This window comes from Cucumis melo, chromosome 9 (genome assembly GCF_025177605.1).
Source record: "Cucumis melo cultivar AY chromosome 9, USDA_Cmelo_AY_1.0, whole genome shotgun sequence".
NCBI classification, from domain to species: Eukaryota; Viridiplantae; Streptophyta; class Magnoliopsida; order Cucurbitales; family Cucurbitaceae; genus Cucumis; species Cucumis melo.
In genome coordinates, this window is record NC_066865.1 from 4,705,477 (window position 1) to 4,719,262 (window position 13,786).

At 35.0% G+C, this 13,786-nt stretch overlaps 1 protein-coding gene across 1 annotated transcript; it reads left to right on the forward strand.

The window, feature by feature from the left end:
- The first annotated feature begins 2,397 nt into the window (after nucleotides 1–2,397).
- Nucleotides 2,398–9,508, forward strand: LOC103504154 (uncharacterized). The gene is given in 5 exon segments (XM_051090226.1): nucleotides 2,398–3,405; nucleotides 3,595–4,020; nucleotides 4,408–4,525; nucleotides 4,611–5,862; nucleotides 6,106–9,508. Coding segments are annotated over 5 exon segments (6,207 nt in total).
- The last annotated feature ends 4,278 nt before the right edge of the window (nucleotides 9,509–13,786 follow it).

The window sequence follows — 13,786 nt, forward strand, 5'->3', positions numbered from 1 at the left end:
AATATGTCGATGCATTCATCTTTTGAGTCTAAGTTTGATGAGCCAAGTGATGTTCTTAAATGGGCTGAAGAGATGCAACAAAAATTTGGGGACGGTATAAACAATTCTTCCCAAATATTAGTACTATCCAGGTGCCAACTCTCTTTTACACAAAATGATTTAGCGAACCTAAAGATGATCTGGGAAGCATTGACACCTCAGCGTAGATTCATGTTCTCGAAGAAGTATGGACATATAGCAGAGTTGATGTACATACCGGTGAATTATTTTGCCTTAAGAGCCATAATTAATTTTTAGGATCCAGCATATGGTTGTTTCACGTTTGGGTCATGTGATTTACTGCCAACCATAGAAGAATATCAAGCTATGCTTAGCATGCCTGAAAAAGAAAGAGAAATTGTTTATTTCTTTAACCCTAAGCAAACCTTGTCAAAGTTTTTAGAAACCGTCCATGCTGCAGAAATTCAAAAGTATATAAAAGTTAAGGGTGGAGAAGAGAATGTGCCCTTTGATTATCTAATAAAGATGACGCAAACATACGTTGATGAAGACAAAGGTCTTACACTCTTGGCATTGTGTATTTACGGAGCGGTGATTTTTCCTAAAGCAGAGGGTTATGTTGATGGGAAAGTGATCAAATTGTTTTTTGAAATGGAACGAGGAGTCAATCCTATTATACCTATATTGGCTGAAACTTTTCGATCTCTTAACTATTGTAGAAATAAAGGGGAAGGAAAACTGAATTGTTGTGTTCCTTTATTATATATTTGGATACACAGTCATATCAAATTTCCCGCAGAGTTTAGGTGTCCAATGTTAGATTTCAGTAGCCCATGGAATTTAATGCGCAACACAATCAGTGAGTTTGGTATGGCAGTTTGGGACCCAACATATCCAAGGAAGGAGGCTTGGTTGTCTTTCTTTGCAAAACTGACTTCTGAAAATTTCATATGGAAGGTTCAATGGTTGCCTTTAAAGGCGGTGATATATAGATGCGGAGATTTTCACAGTGTGCCTTTGTTGGGACCATGGGGAGGTGTTAACTATACACCATTGTTAGTTTTGCGTCAGGTGTGGCTCAAACAGTTTATACCACCAACTCATAATTTGCAAGAGTCTGATTTTTCATACGATCCTGAAGATTGTCAAGGGAAAAAACGTCAAGTAGTATGCGCTTGGAAATCTATAAGAAAGATAAAAGACAAAGGACATTATGAAGGAGTCACTAGTGGATACGAGGCATGGAAGGCAAACAGAAGGAAGAATATAATAGATATCTCAAGGGAGGTAGTTGAAAGGAGAAAAAAGACAAGCTTTGAACAACCAAATCAGTGGATTGAGAAGAGCATAGAACTAGAAGAGAAAAATCGACTGTTAGAGCAAGAGAACGAGAAACTTCGTAAAGAGACAAGTCAATGGATGGATCATGCGACTTATTTGCAGAATGAACTCGAAAAGACTAAGAGTTTCTTAAAAAATCAAGATAAGTTAGAAAAAGATCTTGAGACTTTAGATAAGGAGATGAGACGAATGAATAAAGCAAATAGGAGCTTGAAAAATGAGAAGACAACATTACAAGCAACAGTGGGGTCGCAGGATGAATATATTAAAGATTTAGAAAATGGGAAGGAATATTTTCTCGAGCGTGTCAATGATTTGAATACATCAATTGGAAAACGAGAAACACAAATAATGGATTTGGAAGCACAAAATCATTCTTTGCGTCAAACTATTGATAGCCTACATCTGAAGATGGCCGAGTGCTCTGAAGAGTATGAGATACTGAAAAATTATGTTGATTCCTTACACTATCAACTTACTGCACTTCAAAATTCAAGCAGGAGGATAACACAAGAATATGAGTCATTGAATACAGATTACGTGCAAATGAAGGTTGATTATGATCTGCAAACGAGAGATTTCCAAGTGCTAGTGGAACGTGTAGATCAGACAATCAAATTTCTCAGAATGGTGTCCAAAAGAGCAAATGGTTTTGCAGAATGGGCAGCTGATTTGAGAGTTAATTTTTTCTCAATGCAACCTCATGCAGATGATCTAAATAGATTCTTGAAGATGATATGCAGAGAACTGGGACATTTTGGGCGTTTTCATTAATTGTTCATTTTGCTATTGACAATAGGAGTGATGTTCATTACGTTTATTTGTTTCTAGTTTCAGTTTGATTTCCTTTATTTTGTCCAATTTACATTATGTTTGTTTGATTAATTTTATTATTGTTGTTTGAATTTTATATATATTAAGATTTGCTTCTCTCTCTTTCCCCTCTTCTCCTTTACTTCAATTTTTTTTCTATTTTATTTTATAAAAAAAAGGGAAAATATAGCTCGTCCTACTCCAATTCATCATCCTTACAATACTAGGTATAAAAGCCGAATCATGGAAGAAAAAGATAAGGACATGGACAAAATGAGACAAGAGATTAATAATCTTGGGGAACAAGTTTCAAAAATACTGGAATTGCTTTCAATGGGGAAAGGAAAAGTCGCTGTAGATACAGCACAATCAAGTAATCCAATTCAAGACACAGATGATCCCATTTATCCTCCAGGATTCACTCCATACCACATGAATGTTTCGCAGTCTCAAACCACTCAACACTATATTCCTACGAATCCGCTGTATGTTGTTCCACCCATTGTCCCAGGTGTAGAACATTTGGAAGCTCAGGCTAAAATTCAAGACATGGGACAAAACGAGAATACTCCGGCTAAGCAAAAGTTAGATGTTTTGGAAGAAAGGTTACGAGCAATTGAAGGGACTGATGTCTATGGAAATATAGATGCAACACAATTGTGCTTGGTGCCCGGCTTGATCATTCCAGCAAAGTTTAAGGTTCCTGAATTCGATAAATATGATGGATCAACGTGTCCAAGGAGTCATCTTATAATGTACTGCAGAAAGATGACAGCATATATTAATAATGATAAATTGTTAGTCCATTGCTTCCAGGATAGCTTGACTGGTCCAGCTAGTCGATGGTATATTCAATTAGATAATGCACACATTCACGTTTGGAAGGACTTAGCCGATGCATTTCTAAAGCAATACAAACACAACATTGATATGGCTCCAGATTGTTTAGACTTGCAACGGATGGAGAAGAAGAGTTCGGAAAATTTCAAAGAATATGCTCAACGATGGAGAGATATGGCTGCCGAGGTTCAACCACCATTAACAGACAAAGAAATGACATCTATGTTTATGAATACCTTGCGGGCTCCATTCTATGAGCGAATGATTGGTAATGCATCAACAAATTTTTCTGATATTATTGTTATTGGCGAAAGAATTGAATATGAGATAAAACACGGGAGGTTAGCAGAGCTTACAACTGAATATGGGGGAATAAAGAAAGGAACAATATCCAAGAAGAAAGAAGGAGAGGTTCATGCAATTGGTTTTCCTAATTCAAAGAAGCACAAATCAATTTTTGGTCAAAGAAAATATGAGCAAAACTTTCCGTCATATATAAGCAATGTCTCTCATATCTCTTATAATAGCTACGTACCAGCCCATACCGTCTCTGAAACTCCAAAACCCGTTAACTCAAATTCTCCTCGACCATTTGTATAGGGTCAAGGTAGCAAAACCAGTTCAGATACATGGCGGTTTGATCCGATTCCCATGACTTATACAGAGTTTTTACCTCAACTAATTCAAAATCGACAGTTAGCTCCTTTTCCAATGATTCCTATACAACCTCCTTACCCAAAATGGTATGATTCAAATGCTCGATGTGATTATCACGCTGGGGGAGTGGGACACTCAACTGAAAATTATTTGGCTTTGAAAAGAAAGGTGCAATCTCTAATTAATGTTGGATGGTTGAGTTTCAAAAAATCTGGTGAGAAGCCGAATGTCAATGAAAATCCACTGCCTGATCATGAAAATCCAAAAGTTAACGTTGTGGATAGCCTTGTTGAAAAGTGTAAAAATGAAGTCCATGAGATAGTGATGCCTATGGAAGCACTTTTTGAAGGTCTTTTTGAAGCAGGATATGTTAGTCATGAATATCTAGACCCCAACATAAGATATGAAGGGTATGATGAAAGCAGACATTGTATATTCCATCAAGGAGTTGCAGGCCACGTTGTCCAACAATGCCAAAAATTTAGATCCAAAGTATAACAACTTATGGATTCAAAGATACTCACGGTATATAGAGGACAAGAAAAAGACGAGATGAAAGACAGTAAAATGTGTGCTTTAATGGATGAAGTTTCAGAAAAGAAAGATTCCTTTTTACCAAGACCTTTGATAGTTTTTTATCAAGAAAGTCATAATGAGTCAACCAACTTCTGCAATCCTAAAAAACTCACGATCCAAGTGCCGAGTCCTTTCAAATTTAAGGATCTAAAAGCAGTGCCATGGCGGTATGATTGTCAGGTCATAACAGGTCCTTCAGTTGATAACATTACAGGAATCAGCGGGATAACCCGAAGTGGAAGATGCTACAAACCAGATAACTTAACAGTCCCTTCAGATGGTCTAATACTGGAGCAAGGTAGGAAAAATGAGAAAAGAAATGTGAAAGAGCATTGCAAAGACCAAGATGTGGAGATGCCTATCATTGTAAAAGATATATATAGAATACAAAAAGCTTTTCACGGATGAGGAAGCAAATGAATTCTTGAAAATAGTAAAACAAAGTGAGTATAAGATCATAGAGCAAATGCATCATACTCCAGCTCGAATTTCTTTATTATCGTTGTTTTTGAATTCAGAGCCTCATCGCAAAGTGTTATTAGATATTTTGAACAAGGCACATGTCGGACATGACATTTCAGTGGAAAAGTTTAGTGGAATTATTGGAAACATTACATCTCCAAATTCCATAGTCTTCACAGATGACGAAATTCCTCCTGAAGGCTTAGGCCATACAAAAGCACTGCATATTCAAGTGAAGTGCAAAGACTACGTCATTGCAAGAGTTTTAGTGGATAACGGATCAGCTCTCAATATAATGCCTAAATCTACACTATTGAAGCTTCCCGTGGATATGTCACACATAAAGTCAAGTACTATGGTTGTGAAAGCTTTCGATGGGTCGGGCAGAGAAGTAATGGGTGACATTGAACTACCAGTTAAAATTGGCCCATGTATTTTCAACATAGTCTTTCAAGTCATGGAGATAACACCCACATACAGTTGTTTATTAGGACGTCCTTGGATTCACTCCGCATGAGTGGTGCCATCCACATTGCATCAAAAATTGAAATTTATTGTTGGGAGTAAGTTGATTTGCGTGATGGGAGAGGAAGATTTCTTAATAACAAAGCCAGTCTCAACACTATGTGTTGAAGCGACGGAAGAAGCATTAGAGTGTTCTTTTCGCTCTTTTAAAATTGCTCATGCAACTATGATGGAAGCAACTGTAGATGAAGTGATAAAGCCACACAAGTCTAAAGTTGAAGTTATGACCACTAGGATAATGGGAGGTGGAGGATATTCTTTGAATAAAAACTTAGAGACACTTCTAAAAACACCGAGCAATGATGGGAGGTTTGGTTTGGGCTATAAGCCATCCATATATGACAAGATTAGGCTTCAGGAGAAAAAGAAGAAAAAGCGTTTGGCAAAGCTGGAGATGAGGAAGTTTGATCCAAGTATAAAACGTATACCAGAATTATATGATATTTTCAAGAGTGCTGGTATAAGTTATTCATCACACAACTCTGATTTGAAGATTGATTTGTTAACGAAGATGGGAAGTTTATCAGTTGCAGCAGTGGCACAAGAAGCATCATTTGAAGGTAACACAGTTTATGCATGTCCGCCTGATTTTGAGCTTAACAATTGGGATAGTGTAGATCTACCTACATTTTCAAGAGATTTCCAAGAGTAATGATTAAGCTTTTATTTGTTTAAATTTTAGAATGTTATTTCAAGACCATAGTATTTATTTGCTTTACAGCATTAATGTACTGCTTTCTTGTTATTTAATGAAATTTCCACATTTTCATTTCATTCATTCTAATTTTTTTTCTTCTCTCTGCTTTCTTTCCTACATTTGCAAATTAAACACAAAAGTCTAAACCCTTTCATAGACAATATTCATAAGAATGAAGATGTTAGTCATTCCAGTTCTACCTTTGATGCCTTAATATACACTATGGAATCTGACAAGGAAAGTGACGATGAAGATGATGTGGGAATATCCTCAGAATTGTTAAGAATGGTAGAAGAAGAAGATGAGGTTCTTGGTCCTCACCAAGAACTAGTTGAAGCAATCAATTTGGGTTCTCAAGAGGAGTCAAAAGAGGTAAAAATTGGCACATCATTGGCCAGTGAATCACGGAAAAAACTGATCAATTTGTTACGTGAGTATTCAGATATTTTTGCTTGGAGTTATCAGGATATGCCAGGATTAAGTACGGATATTATTGTACACCGAGTTCCTTTAAAACCAGAATGCAACCCAGTGAGACAAAAGCTACGTAAAATGAAACCTGATGTACTGATTAAAATAAAGGAGGAAGTACAGAAGCAAATTGAAGCAGGATTCCTCACAGTCTCCAAATATCCTGAATGGGTGGCAAACGTTGTTCCAGTGCCAAAAAAAGATGGAAAAGTGAGAATGTGTGTGGACTATAGAGATTTAAATCGAGCCAGTCCAAAAGATAACTTCCATTTACCTCATATCGACATGTTGGTGGATAATACTGCAGGATACTCAACTTTCTCCTTCATGGATGGTTTTTTCGGATATAATCAGATCAAAATGGCTAAAGAAGATAGAGAAAAAACGACATTCATTACCCTTTGGGGAACATTCTGCTACAAAGTAATGCCTTTTGGTTTGAAAAATGCTGGGGTAACGTATCAGCGAGCAATGGTTACACTTTTTCATGATATGATGCATAAAGAAATAGAGGTGTATGTTGATGATATGATCGCAAAATCCAAGGTAGATGAAGATCATACAACCACACTCCAAAAATTATTTGATCGGTTGAGAAAATATCAATTGAAATTAAATCCATCCAAATGCACATTTGGGGCAACTTCGGGAAAACTATTGGGATTCATCGTCAGCGAAGAAGGGATCAAAGTGGATCCAGATAAAGTAAGGGCTATCATGGAAATGCCATCTCCTAAAACAGAAAAAGAAATTCGAGGTTTTTTGGGAAGATTGAACTACATATCCAGATTTATCTCACATTTAACACCCACATGTGAACCAATCTTCAAGCTCTTACGTAAAAACAACCCAGGAAAATGGAATGAGGATTGTGAAGAAGCTTTCAACAAAATTAAGCAATATTTGCAGAGCCCACCAGTACTGATACCTCCAGCTCCAGGACGACCGTTAATCTTGTATTTAACAGTATTAGAAAGTTCCATGGGTGGTGTTCTAGGACAACACGATTTATCAGGGAAGAAGGAGCATGCCATTTATTATTTGAGCAAAAAGTTTACCAATTATGAATCTAGATACTCAATGTTAGAGCGAACTTGTTGTGCTTTGGTATGGACCGCTCATTGTTTGAGGCAATATATGTTATACCACACGACATGTCTTATTTCAAAAATGGATCCAATAAAATACATTTTTGAGAAACCGTCATTATCTGGAAGGATTGCAAAATGGCAAGTTTTGTTGTCAGAGTACGACATTGTTTATGTTACTAAAAAAGCAATAAAGGGAAGCACAGTTGCTGATCATTTAGCTGCTCAACCAGTAGCAGATTACGAACCTATGAGGATTGATTTCCCGGATGATAACATATTTCTAATTGAAAAGAATGCTAGAGATCATGAGACATGGACTATGCTTTTCGATGGTGCCTCAAATGAGTTGGGACATGGGATTGGAGTTGTGCTAATTTCTCCAGAAGGAAAGGTTTTCCCCCTAACGGCCAAGTTATGTTTTGAATGCACTCACAATATCGCGGAATATGAAGCTTGCATTATGAGACTTCAAGTAGCATGTGATATGAGTATTAAAAAGTTGAAAGTTTTGGGTGACTCGATGTTAGTGATACATCAAGTCAAGGAAGAATGGGAAACAAGACATGCTAAATTGGTACCTTACAGCCAATACGTTACAAAATTGTCTCAAAATTTTGAGAAGATTTCATTTAACCATGTTCCTAGGGAAGACAATCGAATGGCAGATGCATTAGCCACTCTGGCAGTGATGTTTGATCTTAATCTTGAATTTGAACTTCATCCAATCCAAATTACAAAGCGAGATGTGCCAGCATATTGCATGAATGTTGGAAATGATAACAAGCCATGGTATTTTGACATTAAGCAATACATAAAGTGTAGAGAATATCCATATGAAGCTTCAGAAAATGACAAACGCACAATAAGGAGGTTGGCCATGAACTTTTTCTTAAGTGGTGAAGTTCTTTATAAAAGAAACCACGATATGGTGCTCCTTCGGTGTGTTGATGAAAAGGAAGCAAAACAAATTATGACAGACATTCATGAAGGAATATGTGAAACACATGCTAATGGACATATGATGGCTAGACAAATACTTAGATCCGGTTATTATTGGACAACGATGGAATCAGATTGCATAAAATATGCAAGGGAATGTAAAAAATGTCAAATTTATATGGATAAGATCCATGTAGCAGCATCTCCATTGCATATCTTGTCAGCATCGTGGCCATTTTTTTTATGGGGAATGGATGTTATTGGACCCATTGATCCTAAAGCCTCAAATGACCATCGTTTTATTCTTATGGCCATTGATTACTTCACTAAATGGATAGAGGCGGCATCTTATTGCAATGTTACAAGGGGAGTAGTGCTCAAGTTTATCAAGAAAAAGCTTATATGTCGTTATGGTCTCCCAGAAGGTATTATTACGGATAATGCCAAGAACCTTAATAACAAAATGATGGACGAACTTTGTGAGCAGTTCAAGATCAATCATCGAAATTCAACTCCATATCGCCCAAAGATGAATGGGGCAGTTGAGGCAGCTAACAAAAATGTTAAAAGAATCATTGAGAAAATGACAATAACATACAAAGATTGGCATGAAATGCTACCGTTTGCGCTGCATGGATATCGCACATCAGTTCGTACTTCAACTGGGGCAACACCATTTTCTTTAGTTTATGGTATGGAAGTTGTTTTACCTTTAGAAGTTGAGATACCTTCATTGAGAGTTCTCATGGAAGCTAAGTTAGATGAAGCTAAATGGATACGAGGTCGTTATGAGCAGTTGAATTTCGTTGAAGAAAAAAGGTTTGCAGCATTAAATCATGGGCAACTTTACCAAAGAAGACTAATGCGAGCATACAATAAGAAAGTGCATCCTCGAAGCTTTCGAGAGGGAGATTTGGTATTAAAAAGAATACTTCCGTTTCAAAAGGATCATCGAGGAAAATGGACTCCTAATTATGAAGGTCCATTTGTAGTGAAAAAAGCTTTTTCAGGAGGAGCTCTACTTTTGACTAATATGGATGGCGTTGAGTTAAAAAATCCTGTGAATTCAGATTATGTTCGAAGATATTATGCATGAGGCCTTTTCTTAGAGGGACTCGTAATGTTGAAAGAAGTCAGAGGTATTTCTAGGAAACTTACATTTAGTTCTTAGAATGTTATTTCCAGATGTGTAAACTTTCTCTCACCCCTCTCTTCGTACTCCTATTCCAAGCATTGTTGTCACATTTTTTTTTATTTTTTTTTTCTCATTATATTTTTTGAACATATGTTTATTTGCCAATCTTTTCTTTTATCCTTTCTAAAAGATAGTAAACATTCATGATTCATTAGTCCATTATTCTACATTTTTTAATTAGCAAGGATCCAGTACAATTTATTGTATTTGCAAACCAAGTAAAAGCTATGATTTTCTTATGATAAGATTTAAGGAAATATAGGTGTCTACAAGTCCAGACAAATTTTTCTATGATGGGAGTTATCGTAATTGGAAGACTACATCTTAAAGGGATCCACGTTTTGTGATGTCCAAGGACTAAACAATACTGGATCTTTACAACATAGTGCAGTCATTCGCAGTTTTGATTCAAAGAGTGGAGAATTTGACAACTTAAAAAGCTTTCATGATATATGTGTTTTATTCTATCCGGTGGCCATACTGATCAATTGTTAATAGGATTGATGAATGGAGCAATGAGCTATTTATTTCTTTGAAAATGACAATATTTTATTTTCAAATTAAATCTTTACCAAGTCCAAAGCAAGACGAGTCCATTTTTTATCAAACCTAGTCCTAGAGCTAAGGTTGATGTTCTTTCGAATTTGGTTAAATCGAGCCCAGATCTGAAGCTGAGGCCGAAGCCTGTCTATCAGGTCCTTCATTTATCAAACCTAGTCCTAGAGCTAAGGTTGATGTCTTTTTGAATTTGGTTAAATCAAGCCCATACCTGAAGCTGAGGCCGAAGCCTGTCTATCAGGTCCTTTATTTATCAAACCTAGTCCTAGAGCTAAGGTTGATGTCTTTTTAAATTTGGTTAAATCGAGCCCAGATCTGAAGCTGAGGCCGAAGCCTGTCTATCAGGTTCTTTATTTATCAAACCTAGTACTAGAGCTAAGGTTGATGTCTTTTTGAATTTGGCTAAATCGAGCCCAGATCTGAAGCTGAGGCCGAAGCCTGTCTACCAGGTCCTTTATTTATCAAACCTAGTCCTAGAGCTAAGGTTGATGTCTTTTCGAATTTGGTTAAATTGAGCCCAGATCTGAAGCTGAGGCCGAAACCTATCTATCAGGTTCTTTATTTATCAAACCTAGTCCTAGAGCTAAGGTTGATGTCTTTTTGAATTTGGTTAAATCGAGCCCAGATCTGAAGCTGAGGTCGAAGCCTGTCTACCAGGTCCTTTATTTATCAAACCTAGTCCTAGAGTTAAGGTTGATGTCTTTTCGAATTTGGTTAAATCGAGCCCAGATCTGAAGCTGAGGCCGAAGCCTGTCTATCAGGTTCTTTATTTATCAAACCTAGTCCTAGAGCTAAGGTTGATGTCTTTTTGAATTTGGTTAAATCGAGCCCATACTTGAAGCTGAGGCCGAAGCCTGTCTATCAGGTTTTTTATTTATCAAACCTGGTTCTAGAGTTAGGGTTGATAACCTTTTTAGTTCCCTCTTTAAAAAATAAATTTTGGCCCAAATACTTTATCTATTTCCTTTGCCCACCTTTAAATATTTTCAGGATGGACAAAGGGGGGCAAACTGTAGATACCATATTTTGACCATTTATTTTTTACATTTACTTTACTTTATTTTATTACTTTATTTTATTTATTAATTTTAATTAAATTAAGTTGATTTGAATTTGAATTTAATTTTTAAAATAAAAAAAGAAAAAAAGAAAAAAAAGGAAAAGAAAACAGTAATTAAAATTCATATATTTTCCCTGTTTTATCTCAACCACTTCCAGTCCTACGATTTTCCCCCTCTCCACGATTCTTCCTCTCCACGATCCTCCCTCTCCACGTTTCTTCCCACGATTATTCCCACTTTCTCACTATCACAAACACGATCTTCATGATCTCGCAATCTTAAAAAAAAAGTTACCATCTCAGTGCCCTATAAAAAGAGAGAAGGAGGATTTCTTGATTACTGGAAGAAGAGATCAATTAAAAGGGAAAGGCAAAAAAAATTTCAGCGAAGGTAAGTTTTTTTTTTTTGTTCTTCCATTCTTTAAATTTAATTCGTTTTAATTCGTTTTGATTTTATTTTTAATTTTTTTAGGGTTAGGTTATTTTAATTTTGTTAGGTTTAGACCAATTGAGTCTATATCGTTGTTTTGTATTCTAATTTTGTTGAGTTAAACTTTGCATCAAATCTTGCCTAGGTTGTACTGTGTTTAATTTTTTTTTTAGGTTTAGGTTTAGGTATTTTAATTTTGTCAGGTTTAGACCAATTGAGTCTATATCGTTGTTTTGTATTCTAATTTTGTTGAGTTAAACTTGCATCAATTTTTGCCTAGGCTGTACTGTGTGGTTTAGGGTGTTTTTAATTTTGTTAAGTTTAGACCAATTGAGTCTTTTTCTCACTTGAGTCTTTTTCTCAAGCCTCTTCTATTCCAATTTTATTGGGTTAAACCAATTGGACATTATTGTATCAAATTTTGGTACTGTGTTCAATTTTTTTAAAAAAAAAATTATGGCTCTTTAGGTTAAACCAATTGAATACCAATAGAATAGTGTTACATCAAATTTGCCACTGTGTTTAATTCTGTTAAGAATACTATCACATCAAATCTGCTTGTGTTACATCAAATCCCCATGCTTTAAATTTGATTTAAAGTAAGCAATTTGATTAAAATTTGTTAAATGGAGGGTTTAATTTGGTTGTTTTTATGATTGATTAGATTGGTTGAATGGAAGAGTATTCAACACTGTATATTATTTACTTTCAAAATATTATTTCTCAAACATTATATATTTTTAATATAGTATATTATTTCCAATATTTTATTTTTAAATATATAGATATTATCTCCAACTTTTATTATTTGGCAACATATATTGTTGGTTGTATTATTTGTCATATTTGCCAACTATTTTATACTGTATTATTTATGGGAAAGAGTAATGTTCATTTATGGTTAAAATTCCATAAATACATGAAATTTGCCAATTTTTAAAAGTTAATACAATTATTTTTAAACAAAGTATATCTAACAATTTTGTATTTTAGAATGGAACTGAGTAGTGTTTTCTTTAGAATTCATTAATTCTTTAGATACATGAAATTTTCCATTAAAGGGATGGAGATCAAAATATCAAAGTTTGATATTTTAATATTCTTGAGGTAAAAAAAAAAATCTTTTTAAGTAAAAATTAAATTCTAATTTTCTAATGGCTCTCATGCCACCCATATAATCATCAATTCAGACTTAGTTTTTTTTAGTTATGAATTGATAACCATGAGACATTTAAAAAATATCAAACAAAAACTTTGTTTTGTGAACCTCGTTAATTTAGTTTAAAAGATAAATTTTGGTAATCATTTTTATGGGTGTTGTGGGGTGCTAATACCTTCCCTACACACAACTGACTCCCGAACCTTAAATCTGAATTTACGTAGATAAATTTTTTTTGTGGTGACCAATCACACCTTAATATGATTGGTGGCGACTCCAAATCTTTTAAATATTAAAGATTAAATGATTGGAGGATGTCGGCCTCTCCGCGTCGCGATCACGTCGCGTCATACACTATAGTTGAACATCTAATTGAGTTACTAAACTTCATACTTTTTATTTACCTTATGATCAACTTCTTACCGTTTTTCATTTGTCATTTTCTAGTTGTCCTTGCAATAGTGTTGTAATAATGAGTGTAACAAATTCTATCATGTGTTAACCTTTATTTCAGGCAACTTTTTTTTTCTATCAGTTCTTATTTGGTTTAACAATAACGACATTTTAGGTTGAAAGAATACGTATGATATTTGACTAATTAAATTTAGGTAATGAATACTAAGAGGTTGTTCAAATCTTTACATTGAATTGTACTAAATTATAAAATTGAAGTTGACTTTTTGTTGGCCAACTAAAATGACAGTTTTCCTAAATTGAGATAAATAATCAATAATCAATATAAGTAAAAGATCATCGAAAGACATAATTAAGGTTGTATTAGGGATGGAGAGTGGAAATTAATGAATTAACTATTAAGAAAAGGTTTAAAATAATATTTATTTACTTAATTATTTATTTTTGGAATAGAGCTTAGAGGCATATTTGAGTCGAACCATTGGAATATGATAGGTCGAAGCCTCACCACATCCATGTTAAGATCCCAACTTTTTAAGGGCTACTTATTAATTACAA